The sequence below is a fragment of the Chiloscyllium punctatum genome, chromosome 44, assembly GCF_047496795.1.
Source record: "Chiloscyllium punctatum isolate Juve2018m chromosome 44, sChiPun1.3, whole genome shotgun sequence".
NCBI lineage: Eukaryota > Metazoa > Chordata > Chondrichthyes > Orectolobiformes > Hemiscylliidae > Chiloscyllium > Chiloscyllium punctatum.
The window spans coordinates 46,611,193-46,637,124 of NC_092782.1; the positions used below are offsets into that span (position 1 = coordinate 46,611,193).

At 39.5% G+C, this 25,932-nt stretch overlaps 1 protein-coding gene across 1 annotated transcript in view; it reads right to left on the reverse strand.

Annotated features, from left to right (window-relative positions):
• Nucleotides 1–25,932, reverse strand: part of snd1 (staphylococcal nuclease and tudor domain containing 1) — an 868,653-nt gene that overhangs the window by 830,529 nt on the left and 12,192 nt on the right. Inside the window, exons 2-4 of the mRNA XM_072562814.1 lie at nt 13,180–13,329; nt 8,340–8,460; nt 2,358–2,439 (exon numbers count right to left, since the gene is read on the reverse strand). Coding sequence (XP_072418915.1) covers nt 2,358–2,439; nt 8,340–8,460; nt 13,180–13,329 — 353 coding nt within the window. The remainder of the gene's footprint in view (nt 1–2,357; nt 2,440–8,339; nt 8,461–13,179; nt 13,330–25,932) is intronic.

Sequence of the window (25,932 nt, forward strand, 5' to 3'; positions counted from 1 at the left end):
CAATCACTACAGTTTTCTAAATGCTGAACATATTTCTTGCCCTTCTTTGCACTTTCAGGTTTTAAGCAGGTATGTCAAACTTGGTTGCTGGAAATCACAGATCATGCACTCTTTGGTCTAATAGGGGAACTGAAAGCAAGTTAGCAGTAGTGGTGAGTCAGAGTCATGGAGATGTATAGCATGAAAACAGACCTCTCTGTCTAACTCATCCATGCCGACCAGATATCCCAACCCAATCTAGTCCCACCTACCAGCGGGTGGCCCATATCCCCCCCCAAACCCTTCCTATTCATATACCCATCCAAATGCCTCTTAAATCTTGCAATTGTACCAGCCTCCACCACATCCTCTGGCAGCTCATTCCATACACATACCACCCTCTGCGTGAAAAAGTTACCCCTTAGGTTTCTTTTATATCTTTCCCCTCGTACCCTAAACCTATGCCCTCTAGTTCTGGACTCCCCAATCCCAGGGAAAAGACTTTGCCTATTTATCCTATCCATACCCCTCAATTTTGTAAACCTCTATAAGGTCATCCCTCAGCCTCCAATACTCCATGGAAAACAGCCCCAGCCTATTCAGCCTCTCCCTGTAGCTCAAATCCTCCAATCCTGGCAACATCCTTGTAAATCTTTTCTGAACCCTTTCAAGTTTCACAACATCTTTCCGATAAAAAGGAGACCAGAACTGCATGCAATATTCCAACAGTGGCCTAACCAATGTCCTGTACAGCCGCAACATGACCTCCCAACTCCTGTACTCAATACTCTGACCAATGAAGGAAAGCATACCAAACACCTTCTTTACTATCCTATCTACCTGCGAATCCATTTTCAAGGAGCTATGAATCTGCACTCCAAGGTCTCATTGTTCAGCAACACTACCTAGGACCTTACCATTAAGTGTATAAGACCTGCTAAGATTTGCTTTCCCAAACTGCAGCACCTTGCATTTATCTGAATTAAACTCCATCTGCCACTTCTCAGCCCATTGGCTCATCTGGTTCAGATCCTGTTGTAATCTGAGGTAACTCTCTTCACTGTCCACTACACCTCCAATTTTGGTGTCATCTGCAAACTTACTAACTGTACCTCTTATGCTCGCATCCAAATCATTTATGTTCGTGACAAAAAGTGGCAGGTGGGAATGTGACGCTGTAGCTGGAGAGAAGGAAATGCAAGGTGACAATGGTACAGAGGTTAGGAAGTGGGGAAGAGATGGTAGTGGATTGAAGAGTGGGGAACAAATGTCAAGACAAACCCCACTTTCAAGTGTTAATCAAAGCTCAAGTGGGAGATAAAATGCAATCTGCCTTGGCCAAGTTACTCCAATAACCAAACAGCCAATTAACACACACTGCCTTCACTCTTACAAATAAATAACAGTTGATTGAGATTCCAAAGGGGTCTATACACATATTGTGCTGCATCTTAAGGTGGAAGTCTTGCATCTAACTGGAAGGGAGAAAATTAGCATAGATGACAAAGTCATCAGGCTGCAATATTGTGCAACACCTGTGGTGGATGCTGAACTGATCCTTACCCCACACCATCAATTTCCTGTATAGTGAGGTTTCCAATTTCAGCAAAATCATTAGAGATGACATATTCCTACAGGAACAGGGAAAGTCATCATCACATGAGACAAGCAACACACTGATCTGCAACGTGTTGCTGAGAGTATTGATATGATCTCAAATATTTGACAGTGATGGGGTGTTGCAGATTATTACAGACAGAACTAGCAAATGAGAGTTAACCAGGAGTTCTTCCATCAATCTGATTTTGAAATCTAATGGTCCCCTCAAATGATCCCCTCAGAGGCAAAAGGCAGCAAAATTGAAGAATTACCAACATAAATATATGCACACTCTATTGTTTCCATTCAAATTTTAAAAAGAGATCTCAGCAAGCTTTAATTTACAAGGGGTTCCAACTTGGTCAGTCTTAGAGATCAAGGGATATTAATGCTGTTAGGTCCCATAGCTTGCAGCCAGAAAAAAAATGAACCTGGCGTGAACTGGGATGCGGTGGTAACGATAGGTGGATCACTGATACAGCAATGTCAACACATTTTATCTTCTCAACAACTCAACACCTAGAATTTCCAATGCAACCATATTCAGCACGACGTTCATCAACCCAAAAGCAAAAACATATTTGGAGAAAGGACAAAAGCTAAACTGAGGGGCTAGGTTGGCATTTCAAGCCAATGGTCATCATATCATTCTTTTGTTTTAATCTTGTCCCTGGTAAGTTAGCACATTTGAAGGTCGCTATAAATTATGGAGGACAAGAAAATTACAGAAGATATTTTCAATTCCTTCCAATTCAAAATTTCTTTTAAAAAACACTTACTTTGTTCCTCGAATCCCTTCCCGACGAACTGAAACCAATCCCTCAGTTAGCAACGATTCTGCAATGTTCTCCCCAGTTGTATCTGAATTACCAGAAGAATTACATTAGAGGATGAGTTACAGCCCAGTGATTCAGAAAACACAAAACAGTAATCGAGAAACCAAGTAACAGTCTTGCATGAAGATTCAATCAGAAATGAGATGAAGCAGTTAATACAATCAAATTTCTAGATTGGGTTGCTTGAGTTAAAGGTTACAATACATCGATTAAGATGGGTGAGTGGGAAGAACTGATTATGTGCCAAATGGCCACCGATTGTTTATGCTGTTATTCCAAGTAAACAGACTTATCAAACAAATCTATTTTTGTATCAAGTGCCAGAGTAATAAATTTTAATACTTTTGTATCTGGAATCTATCACTGAAGCAACAAAGCTACATCTAACAACTGAAGCGCATAATAAACTCAAGTATAGCAGACACCTTGAAACTAGAAACAACAAATGAGATAATTCAAGAATTCCAACCACACACTATACCACAAAAACAGAAACTCAGTGAACACCAAATATCAAAACTTTAAAAGCCACACAGTTTTCCATCTGGAGAAAAGGCAAGAAAATTATAGTGCATTAAATCAGCAACAAAACCAGAAAAATTGTGATGTATGCTCAATGGGTAAGTGGAGTTGATAAAAGCCGAGACACACTGTCCAGATAAATTGGAACCTGGGACAGAAGGCAGACATTTAAACCAGGAACAAAGGATTTCCCTGGCCATTGTGCATACGCTTGGAGTGCATGAAAACTAGCATGGTGTCTGCTCTCCCATTTTTTTCTGTATTTTTACAACAAAAATTGTGTTCCATGAGATCCTCAGTCTCTAACAGAAAGATCCACACCAAAAATATTGAATTTAATGTTTGTAATAGTACCATATTGGCATGTTTCCAGCAGTTCATTTTTTTTAAACCTGCCTTTTTATATATAATTCTGTCTCTGTCTTAATCAGATTCAAAGGTTGATTAGAGATTAAGAATGCACTTAGCATGCTTGCCTTCAATGCTCAGTCCTCGAGTATAGGAGATGGGGCACCATATTGAGGCTGTAGTGGACATTGGTGAGGCCTTTTCTGGAGTACTATGTGCAGTACAGTCATCCCCTTATAGGAAGGGCATTCTTAAATTGGAGAGGGTTCAGAAAAGATTTACCAATATGTTGCCAGGAATGGAGGGTGCGAGATATAAAAACAGATTGGAAAAGACTGCAGCTTTTTTTCACCGGCAGGTAGGAGATCCACAGGTGAATTAATTGGAGGTTTTATAAACTCATGAGGGACATAGTTAAGGTGAATGACCAAGGTTTTTTCCCCTAGGGTGAGGCAATTCAAACTTAGGGGGCATACTTTTAAGGTGAGAGAAGGAAGATTTAAAAAAGACATGAGGGGCAACATTTTTTTTTGGTTTGTGCTTGAAATGAATTGCCAGAGAAAGTGATGAATGCAGGTACAGTTACACAATTTAAAAGCTACTTGGATAGGAAAGGTTTGGATGCCAATGGGCCAAGTGCAGGCAGGTGGGACTAGTTTAGTTTGGGAACATGCTCGGCATGAATTGGATGGACCAAAGGGTCTATGCTGTATGACTAAGATTGCTACAAGGAAACTTTTGTACCATGTACGATTTGTTTTAGGAAAATAGGACTAAGAGTAGGTCACTCAGCATGGAGCTGCAAAGCTGCTCCTCAGACAAATTACTACACGGAGGAGAAAACTTTCAGCATCTAGCCTTTGCTTTAGGGTAACAATATTATTATAGCAACTCAAGTAAAATAGACCATAATTTTTTGACGTCATCTGAAATAGGAACTTGTTTCTTTAAAGAGCACAGATTTATTTTTAACTAAACTATAAATCGCAGTTTCAACAGAAATATCAGGTTGAACAAAGCAGCGATGCATTAATCTTTTAGGCTCCAGTGATACCCTTTTACTTGTTCACTCATGGGATAGGGACATCACTAGCTGGGCAACACTTCTTGCTCATCCCCAGTTATCCTGAAAAAGGTTGTGGTGAGCTGACTTCTTGAACTGCATCTGCAATGCTGTTGAGTTTGAAGCTTTTGATCTGATGAAGGAACATTGCCACAGTTCCAATGAGGATGGCATGTGGTCTGGAGGCGAACTTGCAAGCAGTGTGGTCTGATATACCTGCCACCCTTTTCTTTCTAAAAGAATAAAGCTATTGAGCTTAGAATGAGTGCATCTTGTAAATGGTACGTAATGCTACCACTGTGGTGAAGGCAATAAATGTCAAAGGCAGTGGATGGAATGCCAATATCACAGGCTGCTTTACCCTGGATGTTGTCGAACTTCATGAGTGTTATTGGAGCTGCACTCATTCAGGCAAGTACATAAATTACATAATACTCCTGAATTGCGCCTTGTCTCCCCAATATTTGTCCACCATCTACAAGACACAAGTTAATTGCCGCACAATTCCTAACCTCTGATCTGTTCTTACCGTAGAGCATTTAAATGGTTGATCCAGTTCATCTTCTGGTGAATGGTAACCACTAGAATATTATTAGTGGAAGATTCAGTATGGTAATGCTGCAGAGTATCATGGAAAAGCAATCTGAATCTTTTGTGACCAATGAGCCATTAATCTTCTTACCAGCGGTGCAGCCCTCCAATGCCCATGGAGGTATGGTGACTTAAGGAATGCCAATGCTAGTCACTGAGCACAGAACAGAGGAGCTGAGAGGGAACATTGCTTATGACATCACTTGGCACTTGTGGGGTTTGGTTATTTCTTGGCACTCATGATCTGAACAGCAATCACTATCAATTCACTTCTGGAGTCCAGCTCTTTTGTTTGTGATCAGACCAAGACTTGAATGAGAACAGGAGTAGAGTCTTGTTGGTGGAACTCAAACACAGCTTGAGCAAGCAGCTTTTTGCTCAGGTAGGTGAAGCTTGGTAGCAGCCCCTTCCACACTTTGCTGATGATAAATTGTAGAGTTTACTGTAGGCTGATAGGGTGGCCATTGGCTGGTATGAACTTGTCCTGCTTTGTGAATGGGACATAACTAGGCAATTTTCCACATGCCAGGTAAATGACTGTGCTGTAGCTCTACTGAAATAACTTGGTGATCATCTTGGAGCACAAGTCATGAAGAGTATTGTCAAACTGTGGTCAAGAGCTATAGCTGCCTGCAGATGTTTCTTTATGTCACATGGAGTGAATCAATTTGGATGAAGACTGGCATCTATGATGCTGGCACCTCACAAGGATGCAGAGATGGGTTATCCACTGGCAACTTCTTGGTTGAAGAAGAATGCAAGTGCTTCAGCTTGTCTTTTGCAATGATGCATTGAACTCCTTCAGTGAGGAAGGGAATATTAGTGGAATCTCCTCCTCCAATTTGTTTAAGTACACATCACCATTTATGTCTGAATGTCACAGGACTGCACAGTTTAGATCAGTTCCATTGATTGTGGGATTGTTTAGCCTGGGACGTTAACTTTGATATATAATAGTGTAAACTGTATCAAAAAGGGAAATACAAAATATGAAGCTCCAAAACAAGGTGCCAAATGTTGACTATTAATTACAGCACAACTCAAGTCAGGATGTTTTCGCAACCAAATTTCCAGCCTAGTAGAGAAGGCAAAAACATAGTTTTAAATAATTGGATTCATGATTTAATTTAATGGTTGGGTAGGTGAAAAATAAGCATATTTCCAGGTAAATATAGATTACACAAAGGAAAAAGCTAAAACAGCAGCTCAGATCAAATGTCAGTGAGTGACCAGTTAAAACAGAATGTAGCAACTGTGCAAGAAGCATTTGAAACAAACAGAAAATTATGGCAACATTTAGCAAATCATGCAGCATCTATGGAGAAACAGTTAACATTTCAGGTCAATGGCCTTTATTCAGATTTGGGAAAGGTTAAGAGGTGCAATAGTTTCTGAGCAAGAGTTGGGTAAGACAAGAACAAAGCCCTTTATTCCTGATGAAGGGCTTTTGCCCGAAACGTTGATTTCGCTGCTCGTTGGATGCTGCCCGGGCTGCTGTGCTCTTCCAGCACCACTAATCCAGTATTTGATTTTCAGCATCTGCAGTCATTGTTTTTACCAAGAACAAAGGATGGTCTGCAATGGTGTGTAAGAGACTGATAACAAGAATGACTACCCTCTTGAATCCGAATCATGTCTCATTCTTAAAAAAACCTCAACTTATTCTTTACATTTATTTTATTCATTTGTGGGATGCGGTTGTTGCTGGCTGGCCAGCATTTTTACCACCAACTGCAGAGGACAGTTGAGACAACGACATTGCTGTGTATCTGGAATCACATGAACGCCAGACAAGGTGAGGATGACTAATATTCTTCTAGCTCACATTTCTTTCCCTGAAGAGTTTTTCTGACAACCGACAATGGCTTCACGATCATTAAAACTCTTAATTCTAGATTTCTTTTTAATTGAATTCAAATTCCAACCTCTGTCATGGTGAGATTCAAACCCAGGTCCCCAGAACATTTCCTGAATCTCTGGATTAACAGTCTAGCATTGGTAACACCAAACCATTGTACCCCCACCTCTCCCTCTGTGCCCCACTCCCATTACTGGCATGGCAGATGGTTATCAAAGAATTATTGTAAGTGCTCCTAGCTATTGAGGATACTCAGAATCGGAAGACAAGAAATGTAAATTATAGTTAAAATCTGATAGACAATAAGGTTACTGAAAAAGTTACTAATCAGAATTACCTGAACTCTTGACACAGAGACAAAGATCAATGTTTCATTTTCATAGCAAAGGAAATCAAATTTTTAGATATGACATTACTTCCGTACAACAGTGAAAAGGAAGTGCAATTTATACTGGCATTAGGAGCAATTAAACTCATAGGTTTAATTTCTTTTTTGTACTGTGCGTTATAAAGAGGGAGAGTGGTTTTAAGTTTATTTTTGAGATTTTTTGGTATGAGAAGTCTGGAGGCCTGTTGGTTTGCATGCATTTTAGTGAGGTTTCACAAGCCTTGAAGTGAACAGATGGGGGCTAATAGTTAAATGAGGGAAAAAAGGTAAGGTAAGAAAACAACTGTGCTGTTACCTAATTACGAGTCCAGGGACACACAAAAATCCAGAAGGGAGTTAGCGTACATGTCAAAGCATGAAGGCTAAAGTCATAAATTCCTTAGTAAGCAATTCTACAAAAATATTAGACTCAGTTGTGTTTATTCTAAAAGTTAAAGGAATAGTTAGTTTTGCTTGCAGTTTGAGGTGAAGAAAAATCAAATAGTGAGTGAATGTGTAGAAACATGGTGGAAGGAAACCAGATGCAAATTGGGCCAAAGAGTTATACAGCACGGAAACAGACCCTTCGGTCCAACTCATCTACGCTGTCCATGTCTGAGATGGGTTTGTATATTTGCAAATGTATTGTTGGAGTTTAAGGAATAGCATAAGCTTGAATCTTTGTCTAGTGTTGATCATTAAAACCTTTCAATCTGTTTGACTAACTTACTGTCATTCACATTTTCCTTAATCTGTGTTTTATCTTGCGTAAATGCACACGTGCAGACCAACATTCAGCTGTACAGTACCTGGGAAGCTCCCTAAATAACATTAGCATGCAGCTGCAAAGCTTTCACTTCTGGAGGCTGCCGCAGCACTGAGACCTTGGATTTCCATGCAGCAGCAAGAGAAAGTAAACGTTGCCAGAAATTCTTGTGAACGTATTCAGTAACAGACATCCAAACTTAAAGTTGGAGTCGAGAAAGCCAGGTTTCAATCTGGGGTCTGCCCTGTCCAGTATTAAAAGCAACTAGATCATAAAGATTACACACACCCAAGGATTGAGGATAAAGTTCCCAAGTAATGATCTTCTCTTCTCCAAAAGATTATGACAGAGGCAGAGACTTGATGTTCTTTAGTCAAGATCAGAGCTTGAATAAAGAATAGTTCACTAACCTCTGCCCAGGTAAACCATTCCATATTCACGACCCTGGGGAGTCTTGTACTCCACAGTGAAACACACCTCCTTTCCAATCAGTTTCTTCCTGAGAAACTCTCGTGCTGGCCAAGCCCAAGGCTGCAAAGAGAAGTAAGTGTATAACAAATTTGTGGAACAATGAAGTTGCAAAACCAAAAGTACCACAGATGCTGGAAATCTGCAACAGAGAATGCTAGAGAAACTCAGGACTGGCAGTATTTGTGGACAGAGAAGCAGAATTAGCATTTTGAGTTTGATAAGACTCTTCTTCAGAACTGAACAGACATACCAGAATTGAAAGGTTATCTCTCTTTCTCTTTATATATGCTGCCAGACCTACTGAGTTTCCTCAGCATTTTCTGTTTTAGAATAATGAAGCTAAATTAACAAGATTAACAGATGGAATTGACATTAAAAGCATTCCTGAAAAGGGAAACAATAATTCAATTAAAATTGCTGAAATTAAATCAGACAGACGTGTTAGATCAAAGTTTATGGTTTCTATAAAGTGAGCATTGAGCAAAATCTAGATGGCAAACTCTGACCAGTAATTCTCACAGCAAACAGCATTTGTTCATTAAAGGGAAGACAGCATTCTCTGAACTTGGAAGACAACAACAGTCAATTATCAGCATCAGTCTGGCTCATTTGCATTAGAAAGTAGCGGGTTTAAATCTAAGATCCAAACATAAGTTCAGTTGATGTATATTTCAATCCTCTTTCTCAATTAAGACCATTGATCATCCCACGAGTGTGTGCATGCATTTACAAAAAAAAGGCTTTAACACTTTACTACCTATCCTGTATTGCATTTAGCTGTAAGCAAAAAACTTCCAAAATAATAAGAAAGCACATCAATGCAAAATAACTCAAAAGTCATTGATGTGGCTTCAGATGATGATACACTCCCACAAAGGAAAATCTCAATCACAAGATGAAAAAGCCAAACAACTATTATATAACATTGCCCAAAACGTAACAAACCAGTTCAACTATTTGCTGCATTTAATCAATATCACTATATTGAGCAATTAAATTCTATAATAACCTTAACAACAAATATAAATAATAATCTGGTAGTGCAAACTTGGATTGGTCAAAATCATTTGCCCATAGCTTTTTATTTTGCACGCATCTGAACCATTCGTGAGAAAATCAATTCATGGCAAAACTAACATTCATACAGTTAATTAGGACACAGTGCAAGTACAGACTTTGCCTGATTGAGACAAAGATCAAGTGAGTGCGTAAGATAATTTGGTTCAAAGGGAGAATGCCATGCAAAGCAGGAGTGAAGTATTTGTAATAAAGTTTAATGAACTAAATAAGTCTCCAGAGGTCAAGGTAAACAGCAGAGGATAAAAAAAAGGTGTGGATCAAGAGCCTGCAGTGAGAGCAATAGAGTCACATCACAAATCTAATCACAACGGGAGCAGAAAAAGCACCGCACTGATGAGCAGGATTGGTAAATATTCCTAATCTTTCAAGCAAAGATTAGGTCTCCTGTTTGCATTTAGGTCTCTCACCTCTTCCTTCTATATTTTCTTAAAAATAGCTTGTCAAGTATGGAGATTGATACTCAGCAGACCTAACCGCATCTATATAAAGAAAGCAGAGCTAACGTTGAGTCTAGTGACTCTATTAATTCTGCTTTCTTCCCACAGATGCTACCAGACCTGAGTTTCACTAACAATTTCTATTTTTGCTTCCTATCTAAAGTTCTTTGCTTTAATGTGAAAGATTAATTTCAGCTGTTTTTAAAAACTGTAAAATTACAATAAAATGTAAAGAGGAGTGATTCTAGAGTAATTGATTAATTAAGTTAAATGCAATCGAGATGGTAGGATGGGTGATGTGTTGCTGCAGTAGCATGTGGGAGCTCCTGTATATCAAGCTAACGAAGGTAAACATCTGTACTAAATGTTTGCTACTCTGGCAACTTCAGAACTGAGGTAAGGAACAGAAGTCCAAGCTGCAGGCATCATACCACATCAGGGAGGGGGACGATTACCTGAGTCAGGACAGTCACTCCCCTCAGACTAGGTTACTCAGTTACAAATGTGGTCTGTGATCAGGGACCTTGGGGGAGGCAATTATGAGGATGGCAGGGCTAACCTTCAAGAAGCCTTGGCCCAATGGTTACGAGGTTCATGCAAGCTGTGTGGACATGAGTGGGGACTGCAGGAAGGACTGAACAAACTGAAAAAGCCACCAAGGTACAAAAGGCCACCTAAGTGGGAGGAGGAAAAAGGAACACCTCGGTGATACTGGATAACAATTAGGGGAATGGATTATTTTCTCTTTTTCCTTGAACATAATTGAGACAGTTTCCTGGAATAATAAGTCATGGATCCAAACAGGGATCAGGCTATTTTTAAATCCAGTAATGGGCAAGCTTCATAAATGATCCCAGGTGTAAAAGATCCCCTAGGAAACTGTGACACTACATTGGAGAATTTAGCACTCAAGAATGTAAGTTTAGCAAAAAAGGCAGTTGAAGAACAATAGCATACGTTCACAAACACAGTTCATGATACATTCTAGTAAGGAGGATTCCAGGAAGGGAACAAGTGGCCAACCAAGATTGAAATTGAAAGCAAAAAACAAATTTTGCATTTATGCTAAGACAGAGGTTCAGTAAAGTTTTTAAAAATCAATAAGAGATGACCAAAACAAAATAATATGGTAATGAAGCCACAAGGTTACAGATTGTGGTTGAATCCAATCCTGCTGCTAACGGATGACAATGTCTTGTGGATGCTCTGTTTTGAGGCTGTAAAGGCTCTAACTAATATAACAAATCTGTGGCCCACTCACAATATGAGCACAGTATCAGTCATGACTGCAAATGTAATAAGCTCAGAGCAAAACAAAATTATCTAGTGACAATATTATGGCTTTAAGAGGTGAATTTTGTCCCAACATGAAAGGTTGAGACAAAGATACCAAGCAGTCTGCTCAAAGTCAATAAAGTAAACAGCTTGAGACGCCTTAGTTTTTTTTTAAATGTTGGAACAATCGAAGCTGTTTTAATTGGTGGGGTCAAGTTCCCACAGAACCTGGATTTTTAGTTTTAGCTTTTTGCAGTTGCTGGGGTCTTAAAGCTGGATATTGACATTTTTATTCCAGTATTTTTTCTTTACAGCTAAAAGCTAGGATTCTTTTCCTGTTGCTTGAATTGCATGTGAGACAATTATTTTACTGAATTTGCCTTTGCCAGGGGTGCACTTATGGGATTTTACTATACTGGAACAGTAAATCAGTAGTTATTATATACATTATTTTGTTAAACATTCTGACAAAGTCACAGTTAAGCCAATTCTTTTACTTTTATTGTGTCTGTATTTGAACTGCAGTTAAAATACAAGTGCGTTTTGTTTAAAGTAGTTTAGCCAATCAAATTGCACCTGGAATACAATGAACTACACTTACAGCATTAAAATAAGAAAACGTTAGGGTCTAAGCTAAGCTATCTTCATATGTTTTGAGGGGGGTTTAGTCCCGTCCACAATAATCTTAGGAAAATAATTATCAACAAAACACCTCAAAATGTTTAATGACATTTCCAGACAGTTGCTTCAATTAAAATTAAAATACAACTGGCATAATTATTTCTAATCATCATACTTTACTTCCAGTATGTTTACAAGAGCATTAGTCTCCTGGGACCCACTCTTCCTTCCCTACCTTCACACATCTCCTTCCTAACTCCACCCCTCAAATCCCAACCCTGGCATCCATCTCTCCAGTGTTACCACTCTTTCCCTTCTTCCCTCCATCCATCCATCCATCTCAAACCTCCATTTGCTTTTCAAGAGAACTCCAAACTCACTCCCAAAATTGGATACCTCAGCAAGTGATTTTTTTTTAAAAACACACAAGACCAAGACCAAGACCAGCATCTCACTTTATTCTGTCTTCAAATAAGTTAACAATTACAACACCAGGTTATAGTCCAACAGGTTTATTTGGAAGCACTAGCTTTTGAAGCGCTGCTCCTTCATCAGCTACCTGACGAAGAAGCAGCGCTCTAAAAGCTAGTGCTTCCAAATAAACCTGTTGGACTATAACCTGGTGGTGTGTGATTTTTAACTTTGTCCACCCGAGTCCAATACCTGCTCTTCCACATCGCAAATAAGTTAAGATAACATCAATGCACTTGTGGAACACCAAACTGAATGTCATTCAAGTACAAAGCCATGAATATTTTATATTTTTAGCTGTCACAGCAAGTTTCATTTAAAACCTTAAATGCTATTATTATCAGTTTCTACAGATTGTTATGATAAAATCCAGCTCAAGACATTTTCTACATATATATTTCAGGCTCAGTATTCAGTTTTTCCAGTACTCTCCACACTTGGAAGCCTTTAAACATATATGGCCAAATAAACACTTAGTAACAATGTCACAAATCCCCAAATTTACCCCAACTGTGAAACTTTTCATTATTTCCAAACAAAAATTAAACTAAAAGCACTCAGCTAAAGAACAATGCTTCTGATCAACACATTTGCTGTACATCTGAGATTTTACTTATGAATTGATGACAACCATCTCCCACCTGTAAACAGCCTAATACTGCAGACTGATATTCCAGATGTGGAAAATATTGCATGTGCGCACACCCTTTAAATGGGTCAGAAATAATCTACCTTCTCATTTACCATTGTCAACCAAAATTTGTATAGCACCTTCCTGGCCATGTTTGGTTAAATCAGAACAAATATAATTATGTTAGTACATTATGCTTTTTAATGAAGTAATGCCAAAATGTAAATGACATCCCAAACAGAAACATGAGAAACAAGATTTTACCTCATCAGGTATTTCCTTGGCTTCAGGCTGATTTGGAGCAACACGTCGTGCTAAGGCACCTGAACGGATATTGCTAAGGTTAATTTGCCGTTCAGGTGGGGGTCCTCCTCGTGGCTGACCACGAACAATGATCGCACTACCTGAAAGCACCTAGGAGATAGAAGAGATCCAAGAATCACATCGTTACCATCTTTGATGACAGATGTGTGGGAGCAGACATGATTTATTAGTACCAACAGAATCACTGCATGCTAGTTGAAAGATCTCAGCAATGAAACATTTAGCACTGCGCTAATAAACTTGCAAATCTTAGCACAGTTGCAGACATCACATTTAGAGGAGTGGATGGTGTATTGGTAATGCTACTCGCTGGTAATCCAGAACTTCAAGCTAATGTTATGGGTTCAACTCCCATGATGACAGATAGCAATTTGAATTTGACAATAATCTCAAGTTTAAAAAGCTGATCTAACAGCAACAATTGTCAATGGTCATAAAAACCCATTTGATTCATCAATGTGTGCCAGGGAATGAAATCTACCATCCTTATCCAGTCTGGCCCGCATGTGACTCCAAACCCACAGCAGTGCAACAGACCTCTGAGCCCAACCTGCAATTAGCAAGTTTTGAGAAGATTTGTAGCTCAGGTTGAGGTTCTGGATGGGAGTTTGCCCGCTGAGCTGGAAAGTTCATCTTCAGACACTGCCACTATACTGGGTAACATCAGTGAGCCTCCGGTGAAGCACTGATATTAGTGACTCGCTTTCTGCTTATGAGTTTAAGTTTCCTTGGGTTGGTAATATCATTTCCTGTGGTGATGTCAGTTCCTGTTCTTTTTCTCAGGGCATGTAAATGGGGTCCAAGTCGATGTGTTGGTTGATACAGCTCTGTTTGGAATGCCATGACATGCTTGTAGGAATTCTCATGCGTGTCTGTGTTTCACTTGCCCTGGGATGGATGTGGTGTCTCAGTCGAATTGATGTCCTTCCTCATTTGTATAAAAGGATACTAGTGACAGTGGGTAATGTCTTCTTGTGGCGAGATGATGTTCATGTATCCTGGTAGCTTGTTTTCTGTCCACTGTAGTGCTTGTTAAGAGTTCTTGCATGGTATTTTGCAAATGACATTAGTTTTGTTTGTTGTATGGGGTCTTTCATGTTGATTAGCTGCTATTTTAGTGTGTTGGTGGGTTTGTGGGCTACCATGATGCCAAGAGGTCTGAGTAGTCTTGTTTACTCAGAAAGTGGGTCATTAACACCTAGTATGGTGATAAAAGATCTGAAAATGAACCTTCCAGCTCAGCGAGCAAACTTACATCCCCAACTTGCAATGCCTAAATTGCATGAATTTGTTTTTTTTTAAAAAAAATCAAACATATCACCATCAACACCTATGGAGAAAATTATAGAGAAGGTTATTTCCCCCACCACCCTTTCCTAGTACACATAAAGAGCTGGAAGAAAGCAGTCATGCTCAGCCTGCTCTTGATCAATTCCTAACAGGTCTCCACTAAGCACTAGGGACTTCATTACAATGATACCTACACTGTGCAAGTGAATACATCTGAAAATAAGATACAAATGCAACAAAAACGTCCGCTGTACTCAGTGGCTTTCTCCAAGTTAGTAAGCCACTGCAAATAAATTCAAAAGTTAAGACACCATTCATCTTGAAGGTTATCACTCCAATTATCACGTGAATTCAATTCAAATGTTTTATTTGTCCTTAGTCAGTTCTTCTACAATACAGTAGTTGCATTCATTTGCAACCCCACGTGATAGAAAAATCGCGCTTTAGAAACAGCACTTAAAGTGTCACATTACAGCCAACACACGTTTTAAAGGTTTGCTCTGGAGAAACAGTGTCCCGAATTTGTTGATCATGTTACAGCAAATTCACGCTAATGAAAAACATGCGTTGTAACAGAATGACCCATGTATCTTTCTGATCACTAATTCAGCTTTCCTGATTTACCTTTACGTGGTAATTTATGATGTCCAAACCATAAAACTCAGTTTTTAGTTCACAATTATAACAGGAATTGGTCATATTTTTGCTGCTACTGGTACACTATGAAATATGGATCAAAGCAATACAGTCCATTTTGTGGTCTTGGATCAACTATTACACACACATTTGATTATGGCACAGATGTTTTTCAAAATCAAGCATTCAGTACATTAGTTCCAAAAGGAGAAGTTAGAAAACCTACTGCATCCACGATAAAAGTAATGAGCTCCAAAACCTTCCAGTCAAATCCCAATTAGGTGACTCACCCAGTTTAGACTGTAATTTACAACATGACACAAGCAGCATTCCAATTATCTCTCAGGCACAAGTTGGGTACCCGAAGAAAAAGATAGCCTTAGTTATATCACATAATTTAATGTAAAGTCATAGCTACCAAATTCAGCTGTCAGGCCACTAGGAAATCTCTTCCAATGTGCTCTAATAGGTTAGCATCTCTTATCCATGCATTTGGAAAATTGGAAATACAGAGGAACCTCAATTATCTGAAGGTCACAGGCAGGCAGTATTTTGTTTGGTTAATCGAATTCTGTAAAATTGAATCTTGTTTCACAGTTTAGTCGAGCATCGGGACCTTGTGATCTTGCCGGTTAATCAGATAGTCAGAATAATCGAACGCTGGTTAATCGAGGTTCCTCTGTAGTTTTATTTAGGTGACTTAACAGCTCTTTTACATTGATGACAGAGGACAAAATGCATTGAGATGTTTGAAAGAATAATTGTCTTCCATTTAATGCAACAGGGCCCAAAACATCAAGTACCTGTTAGGGTACAGCAAACTACAGAAATGCCACCTGGATAAAATAAAATGCTAGAAGAATTCAATTCAGATGAGTCAGAATATTAGTGAGTTACTTCCCCACCAAATAAGAAAGAAGTGTAAAAATACTGTTGCAATTTTATAGCATCTCCTCTTCTGTATCTCTAGATGATGAACTGAACAACATTTACAGAGGCTTCTCACTAGGTCCCTGAAACCGGACCAATTCTGATCATGCACTAAAGTAGAAGGAAAAGGAAAATGAAAAAGTCAACACTTGTAACCCAGTAGCTCAAGCAGATTAAATTTCAAACAGATTATTCGGTCATTGAATGGATTTTTGAATGGATACATCATCCAGCCAAGTAATCTTGTGAAATATGAAGAAACCACATATAAGGAAGAGATGAAAGGAGACAAAGAGCAAAATAAAGTTATATCGATGGAATAATTTCTGTATGATAATGAGAAGGTGTACAAACTTAGAGTCTGATGGCCTACTTGTATCATCACTAGACAATGAATCCAGAGACTCTGGTAATGTCTGGGGGGTCTGGGTTTGAACCCTGCCATGGCAGATAGTGGAATTTGAATTCAATAAATATCTGGAAATGGAAGTCTAATGATGACCATGAAACTAGTATTGATTGTCAGGAAAGACCCATCTGGTTCACTAATGTCCTTTAGGGAAGGAAGCTGCTGTCCAGGCCCATATCTTAAAAGTGACTCCAAACCCATAGCAAGGTGCTTGACACTTAACTGCCCTCTTGACAGTCAGAGGTGGGTAACAAATGCTAGCCTGGCCAGTAACTCTAAGTAATTTGTATCTGTCTTCACAGTAGAAGACACAGAAACTCAAGAACAGTTCAAAAATCAAAATGATAAAAGGTATAGGAAGAAGCTAAAACAATTGCTACGAGAGAACACATACTAGGAAAACACATGGGATGAAAGGCCGAAGAATCCCCTGGACCTGATAGCTCCTATCCCAGGGCTCTATGGTATTGGCTACAAAAATAGAGGATGCATGATCATAGTGATTTTAATTGACCACTTCAGATGTGTAACTTTAAAAATTCCCTACATTTTGTAGAAGATGCCAGTGAATTTAAAACACTCAAATCTAAATCCCAATTCAAGAAATAAGGGAGACAGAAAGCAAGAAACAATGAGTTGGTTACCTTAATATCTTTTGTTGGTAAAATACTAGAATCCATTATTAAGACAACAGGAGTGGGTCACATATGAAAGCCATACAATATCAAGCAGAGCCAACAAGGTTTTGCGAACATGAAATAATTAGGATGTAAAAGCAGGCTGGAGAAGGGGGAAACCAGAAGATTTAATACATTTAGATTTTCAAAAGATTGTGCCACATAAAAAGTTGCTGCACAGGCTAAAAGTTAATGGTATTGGAAGGTAATATATTAGCATGGTTAAAAGATTGAATTGTTTTGTGTTGATTAGTCAAAAAAGGTCAATTCTAAATTGGCAAACTACAGAATAAGATTGTTAAGATCAGTGATGGACCTCAACTACTTATGACTACAGCAATAACTTGAATAGACAGAGTTTAGATTAGATTAGATTACTTACAACGTGGAAACAGGCCCTTCGGCCCAATAAGTCTACACCGACCCTCCAAAGAGCAACCCACCCAGACCCATTCCCCAACATTTACCCCTTCACCTAACACTATAGGCAATTTAGCATGGCCAATTCACCTACCCTGCACATTTTTGGACCGTGGGAGGAAACCGGAGCACCCAGAGGAAACCCATGCAGACACGGGGAGAATGTGCAAACTCCACAAAGACAACTGTCTGAGGCGAAAACTGAACCAGTGTCTCTGGCATTGTGAGGCAGCAGTGCTAACCACTGTGCCACCGTGCCGCCCAGAGTATTGTAGTCAAATTTGTTCATACTACAATGAGCGATAGGAAAGAAAGTTGAAAAAAAGATAGAATAAGTCTGTCAAGGGACACATGATTTCAATATGCAAAAATTTGGTAGATAAAGAATAACTGGAAAAATATAAAGTTATCCACTTTAACAGGACAAACAGAAAAGCAGTATATCATTTAAATGAAGAGAGAGTCCACAGAATGCTGTAATACAAAAGAATCTGGTGCTTTTACGCATAGATCACAAAACATTAGCATGCAGGAAGAAATATTCGAGGCGGCAAATCCAATGTTGGCTTGTATTGCAAATGGATGAAGGATAAACATAGGGAAATTGTTGGGCTCTGGCAAGACTGCATCTGGAAAACTATGTACAGCTTTGGTCTCCTCACTTGTCTTGGCAGCAGTTCAAAGAAGATTCACTAAGGCTGTTTCCTGGGACAAAGGGATTATCTTTTGCAATAAAGTTCAACAGATTGGGCTTGTATTCATGGGAATTTGGAATAACCCTTTGAGTCAATAAAGTGTGGAGCTGGAAAAAGCACAGCAGCTAAAGCAGCATCTGAGAATTAGGGGAGACTATGTTTCAGGTCTATGTTTTAGGTCTATGTAGTACAAAATAATACATGACTTAGAAAAGGTGGATGCTAGGAAATTGTTTCCGTTAGGCGAGGAGACTAGGACCCGTGGACACAGCCTTAGAATTAGAGGGGGTCATTTCAGAACAGAAATGCGGAGACATTTCTTCAGCCAGAGAGTGGTGGGCCTGTGGAATTCATTGCCATGGAGTGCAGTGGAAGCCGGGACGCTAAATGTCTTCAAGGCCGAGATTGATAGATTCTTGTTGTCTAGAGGAATTAAGGGCTACGGGGAGAGCGCTGGTAAGTGGAGCTGAAATGTGCATCATCCATGATTGAATGGCAGAGTGGACTCGAAGGGCCGAATGGCCTTACTTCCACTCCTATGTCTTATGGTCTTATCAGCCCTGATGAAAGGTTCTGACCCAAAACATCAACTCACCTGCTCCTCACATGCTGCTTAACCTGTTGTGCTGTTCCAGCTCCACGCTTTATCGGCTCTGACTTTCCAGCATCTGCAGACCTCACTACCTCCAATAACCCTATTGAAGCAAGTTAATGCTTTGAGGCGCGAAAAGGTAACGAGAGAGAATGGTTACTCTCAAGGGAGATTATGGAATCGGGCACTGCTTAACAAAAATTTATGACAATTATGAGGAGGAATGTTTTCCAATGTCATTAGCATTTGGAATTCTCCTTCCCAGAGAACAATGAAGGCCGAGTCACTGAAAATATTCAAGGCCAACTTACATTGTTTCTTGATCTGTAAGTTGGTCAAGGGTTCAGGAAGGGTAAACAGAAAAGGGAGTATGGCCATGATCAGCCATGACCTCATCGCATGGCAGGACAAGCACAACAGACTGCGTGACTTACTCCCATTCATAATTCTGATGATCTAAGCATTGTACATTCAGATTGCACATTGAATTTATACATCCTATTCTGGCTGGTAGTGTACAGGTACAGGCAGCAGACCACACATTTCTTTTAACAGGATTCTTTTCTCTTCTCAAAATGTTTGACATGTCAATGGTGGACATCACACAATACACAAATTCACCAAAACTTGTATAATTTTGCAGCCCATTATGGAGCAAAATACACAAACAAGCAAATCATTTTCAAGAGGGTAATTACTTGAAGACAATATAAACAGGTGGTGGTGGTGGTGTAATTTTGTAGAAAAGGTGCTTTCAATCAAAATTGGAGAATGCAAGTACAGGGAGTGATAAACATTTAGAAATTGAGCAATCTGATCAACTAAAAGCACATTCAGGATTAAGAGATCATGGGTTTGTCTGACACACAATTCTCTGTCCTCCAGAACCTGAACCCAAATCATGATCAAGCAGGTTTACTTCCTGTGATAACTAGGTGGCCCTACATAAAAGAATTTGAGCAATTCCAGTCTAGTTCCACAGCATAAAACTCAGCAATAACTGGTAATCTCATTTAGTAAAGCCACACAAACAACTGCTATGGAGAGACAGGTAGAAGTAGAGTTTAGGCAAACTGTTGAACCAAGTGGAAGGTTTATCATAAATCTTGCAAAACTACACCAGATTTGCAACGGTAGATGCCTATTGGCAATAAGTGCAAAAATGATTTCCATTTTTAATTCTCCATTACAGGCAAAACTTTTCCCAATTAAAATCCTAACTTCTCTAATTAAAGGCACTTTACTTCTAATCAACCCTGTGAACCAACAAACAAAACGCAAATTCTTGTGCACAGTTCAAGGAAAAGCAATACCTTAAAGGAAGCACTGACCATGGGTTAAGCTGCTTGTCAAGATAAACTTCTTTCCAGCAAGTGTGCATTCATGCTGCAGGAAGGATGGTTAGATCAGTTGACTGGTCAGCTGATTTGTGATGCAAAGTGGTAGCATTATGATATGCTACCTTGTCATCATAAAGCTCAAAGAAAAACTCTGTCCTAAAGATCCTCATGCAACCTTATAAATTAGAGCTCTGCAGTTTGATGAATACCAATACAATATCCAACAGATTTGACCAATCTGTTCAGGTCAGCAAACTTGCCCTTGCCCATTTGGTGCACCGCACAGAACTGCTATCAGACCTCAATACTGCAATATTAAAGCGTCAAATTCCAGGTGCAGCAATTACTGTTTTTTATGCTGCTGCATTGTGTTGGAACTTTGGAGAAAAGAAAAGTCAAAACGAGATTACAAAGGGATCTTGATCAGATGGGCCAATGGGCTGAGAAGTGGCAGATGGAGTTCAATTTAGATAAATGCGAGATGCTGCATTTTGGGAAAGCAAATCTTAGCAGGACTTATACACTTAATGGTAAGGTCCGAGGGAGTGTTGCCGAACAAAGAGACCTTGGAATGCAGATTCATAGCTCCTTGAAAGTGGAGTCGCAGGTAGATAGGATAGTGAAGGCGGCATTTGGTATGCTTTCCTTTACTGGTCAGAGTACTGAATTGGGAGGTCATGTTGCATCTGTACAGGACATTGGTTAGCCCACTGTTGGAATATTGCATGCAATTCTGGTCTTCTTCCTATCGGAAAGATGTTGTGAAACTTGAAAGGGTTCAGAAAATATTTACAAGGATGTTGCCAGGGTTGGAGAATGAGCTATAGGAAGAGGCTGAACAGGCTCGGGCTGTTTTCCCTAGAGCAGAGGCGGAGGGGTGACCTTACAGAGGCTTATAAAATGAGGGACATGGATAGGATATATAGATAAAGTATCTTCCCTGGGGTGGAAGAGTCCAGAACTAGAAGGCATAGGTTTAGGGTGAGAGGGGAAAGATATGAAAGACATCAAAGGGGCAACTTTTACACAGAGAGGGTGGTACTTGTATGGAATGAGCTGCCAGTACATGTATAGAATGAGGTGCCAGAGGAAGTTGTGGAGGCTAGTATAAAGGGAACTATAGACCAGTGAGCCTGACCTCGGTTGTGGGCAGGTTGTTGGATGGAATCCTGAGGGAACAGGATGTACATGCATTTGGAAAGGTAAGGACTGATTAAGGATAGTCAACATGGCCTTGGGAGTGGGAAAACATGTCTCACAAACTTGATTGAGTTTTTTGAAGAAGTAACAAAGAGGATTGATGAGGGCAGAGCGGTAGATGTGATCAATATGGACTTCAGTAAGACATTCGACAAGGTTCTCCATGGGAGACTGATTAGCAAGGTTAGATCTCATGGAATACAAGGAGAACTAGCCATTTGGATATAGAACTGGCTCAAAAGGTACAAGACAGAGAGTGGTGGTGGAGGGCTGGTTTTCAGATTAGAGGCCTGTAACCAGTGGAGTGCCCCAAGGATCGGTGCTGGATCCTCTACTTTTTGTTATTTACATAAATGATTTGGATGCGAGCATAAGAGGTACGGTTAGTAAGATTGCAGATGACACCAAAATTGGAAGTGCAGTGGACAACGAAGAGGGTTACTTCAGATTACAACAGGATCTTGATCAGATGGGCCAATGGGCTGAGAAGTGGCAGATGGAGTTTAATTCAGATAAATGTGAGGTGCTGCATTTTGGGAAAGCAAATCTTAGCAGGACTTATACACTTAATGGTAAGGTCCTAGGGAGTGTTGCTGAACAATGAGACCTTGGAGTGCAGGTTCATAGCTCCTTGAAAGTGGAATCGCAGGTAGATAGGATAGTGAAGAAGGGGTTTGGTATGCTTTCCTTCATTGGTCAGAGTATTGAGTACAGGAGTTGGGAGGTCATGTTGCGGCTGTATAAGACATTGGTTAGGCCACTGTTGGAATATTGCGTGCAGTTCTGGTCTCCTTCCTATCAGAAAGATGTTGTGAAACTTGAAAGGGTTCAGAAAAGATTTACAAGGATGTTGCCAGGGTTGAAGGATTTGAGCTCCAGGGAGAGGCTGAACAGGCTGGGGCTGTTTTCCATGGAGCGTCGGAGGCTGAGGGGTGACCTTATAGAGGTTTACAAATTATGAGGGGGCATGGATAAGGTAAATAGGTGAAGTCTTTTCCTTGGGTTCGGGGAGTCCAGAACTAGAGGGTGAAAGGAGAAAGATATAAAAGAGACCTAAGGGGCAACTTTTTCAAACAGAGGGTGGTACGTGTATAGAATGACCTACCAGAGGAAGTGGTGGAGGCTGGTACAATTGCAACATTTAAGAGGCATTTGGATGGGTATATGAATAGGAAGGTTTTGGAGGAATATAGACAGAGTGCTGGTGGGTCGGACTCGATTGGGTTGGGGTGTCTGATCAGCGTGGACGGGTTTCCATGCTGTACATCTGACTGTAGTACGATTGCAACATTTAAAAAGCATCTGGATGGGGATATGAATAGGAAGGGTTGGGAGGGATATGGACCAGGTGCTGACAGTTGAGACTACATTGGGTTGGGATATCTGGTCAGCATGGAGTAATTGGACCGAAGGGTCCGTTTCCGTGACTCACATGTGCAAGTGTTGATCTACACTCCACTGCCCTACTAAAAAAGGTGAGAAAAATGAAATGCACCATGTCAATGAGAGTTTTCTTCTATTAATGATGTACAAGCATGAATATGCATCTTCTGCAACAATGTTATTTTACTCTCCTACTTCTTACATGTTCATCCAAATGTACAAAGATATTGAAATTCATTTTTGGAAGTCACAGTAGTTTTATAATTATGTGCCTCAACCACCCACATAAAGATGCCACAGTGAATTGCACATTGCTCAAATCAATGATTTAAGGAGGAAAATTACTATCTACCAGTTCAGGGGTATAATGTAATGACATGTCACACATCAGAAGACTGATGTTAAAGTATGAGAGACAGTTAAAGTACTGTCTGCCTGAGTTTCCACCGCCCTCATAAGGATCTGTGGAAAATGACTAACAGCCTGCAGAAACAAAATAAATTTAACATGGGTCAATTCCTCAGAACTCTTGGCAGTAGGTTTGCAGTGTCTTCCTTGATGTTGAACACAACTGAAAGACTAGGGCCCTATCAGAAGGAATCCTGGAAAATTATCTGGATTTCATCCATTCTCTCAATCACCTGCTCAAAAGAGTTCCTTTTTACTATCAACATACATCCTTATTACAAGTAGACATTTCACTTCCCATATTCGATATTGCAGGCCATGAAACCAAGCACAATATCAGCCGACCAGCTCCCCTGTTCAGAATTGAGCTTGGGCTGGATTAAATTTATGCTCATTTTCATGCAGGTCCATCCCACTATCCAATTTAAACCCCTTCTCTTTCCAATTTGAGGTAACTGCATCTTTTGGCAAAAATAGAATTTATAATTACTGCTTTAAACTACTATGGAATTAACTATAAAAAAAGTAGATATTGTCCAATAGATCCAGTACAGATCTTACAAACTATATTACTTTTCAGACTTGAATTATTCTTATTTCCATGCTAATATTAACAATATACATTACATCCAAGACCAGAAGTCATCAGAACTGGTTCAATGAGAATGACATCATCCAAGACCATGCAAGGATCCACCAAACCTGTGACCAAGGACATTGCGTTTTTTAGGTGGACAACTATACTCACTAGTCAGCGATTGTCAACAACAAATGACTAACAATCAAAGACATCCAGCATTAGTACATAGAGAAATTACCAGAATCTGAGAAGTAACAATACTTGAAATATCGCATTTTTAATAAATTATCACAAACTGCATGTATATTGCACCAACGACTTACAGGTTGAGTGACATAATCAGGTTACATTGACTGGAGTCTGTGTATTATCAAGGCACTTTAAATAGGGCTTTATACACTCATTTTTAAATACAATTTTTACTTTAGACTTGAGGATGACTGTCATTTATTCGTTTATATATACTAAATGTCAAAAATGTAGAGATGGTTATTCCTCCCAAATTCTGGCCCCTCAAATTTAGATTTACAGACAAAGAGAGCTACAAATCTTCTCAAAACTAACTAAGAAAAAGAGTTGTGCTTTAAAGGAATACATCAAAAGATAATGCATCCAAAACAAAGATATACATTCCTCAGAGAAATCTATTAGTACAAGTTGGGAACTGTTTATTCACTTAACAGCTAGATTCAAATTGTATCCAGGTACAAACACAGCCTTGTCTGCTAGCTATAGGACTTCAATTTGAAATTAGTTCTTAAACAGTCCCTATTACAGAACTAATTGGCAATCAAATTTTGAAAGGCCAATTATGTGAGAAAGATAAATGTATCACTGCCCCTCCACAGTGTCAAACTAATTACTGTCAAAACACAGTGTTTGAAATGAAGTTTTATTCTCAACATCAGCATCCTTCAGCATCAGGAAGGAAAGAACCAATGACAAACATCTTATATTTAAAGAAAACCTGAGTAGTCTTTCCTCCAGTTTTCTCCCATCTGCATTTCATAGTTACCAGTTGCTTTACTGCCCATTCCAAACAGTCTTTATTTGAGATATCAAACAAATGTCACTTGCCTTTGGATCACAGAGGAAACCACGTCCTTTCCCTTGACCACAGTTCAAATCAGAAATAAGAACTTGGAGTTACAGTTCCCACTATCCCTGGATTGATCAGCGTGACAATAAAGACTAGCTGGGATATTAATAGTTTATATGCACCAGTCCCAGACCACGTTAACTTAAGGTGTCAAGCAAATGGAGAAAAATGACAATTTGCTGATTTCACTGACAACGTGGAATTCAATAGCTCGAACCATTGATGGTTTTAAACATCAGTACCATCAAGACAATAGTTGTCAAAATCAAGTGTTGCACAATAAACTTTTTTTAAGTTCTTGTAATAATCACAAAATTGTTACTGTGCAGAAAACAGCCATTCCAATTGTGCCCAAACTGGGTGTCTTTTCCCCATATTCCCACACATCGTTTTCATTCAATATCTTGTTGAATGCCTCAACTGAACCTATCCCACTGCATTACCAGACATGACATTGCACTCCTCACAAAAAAGTATGAAAAAAAATTCTCACCTTTGATTCATTGGCATATCACTAAGTCTATGTCCTCACAATATTTCCTTCTTTTACAAGTGGGAACTGCACCTCCCTATTGACTTTATCCAAACTGCTCAGGATTTTGAAAACCTTTATCAAAAGCTTCTTTCAGTCTTCTTCAGTCCTAACGTCTTCAATTTATTCTCATAACTGAAGTCTCTCGCTCCTGGAACCATTTTTGTAAATCGCTTCGACACTGTGCTCCAAGACAGTAACGTTGTGAATGACATGTGGTGCCCACAATTGTACACAATACTCCAAGTGAGGTCAAACAACTTGCACCAACCAAAACGCAACACCACATACTTTCCTGCACTGAAACTCATCCATCATCTACTGGCCACTCCACAATTTTTTTATTAAAATAGATATTTTTAAATCAACCTATTCATATTTGCAGTAGAATTTGAACTTGTGTCTTTCATTCAGATGCAGGGACACTACCACTGCCAAGTGAGAATAACTCCGACCAATAATTGAGAATATCCAGATCTTTTATATCAGCAGTTACTGAATA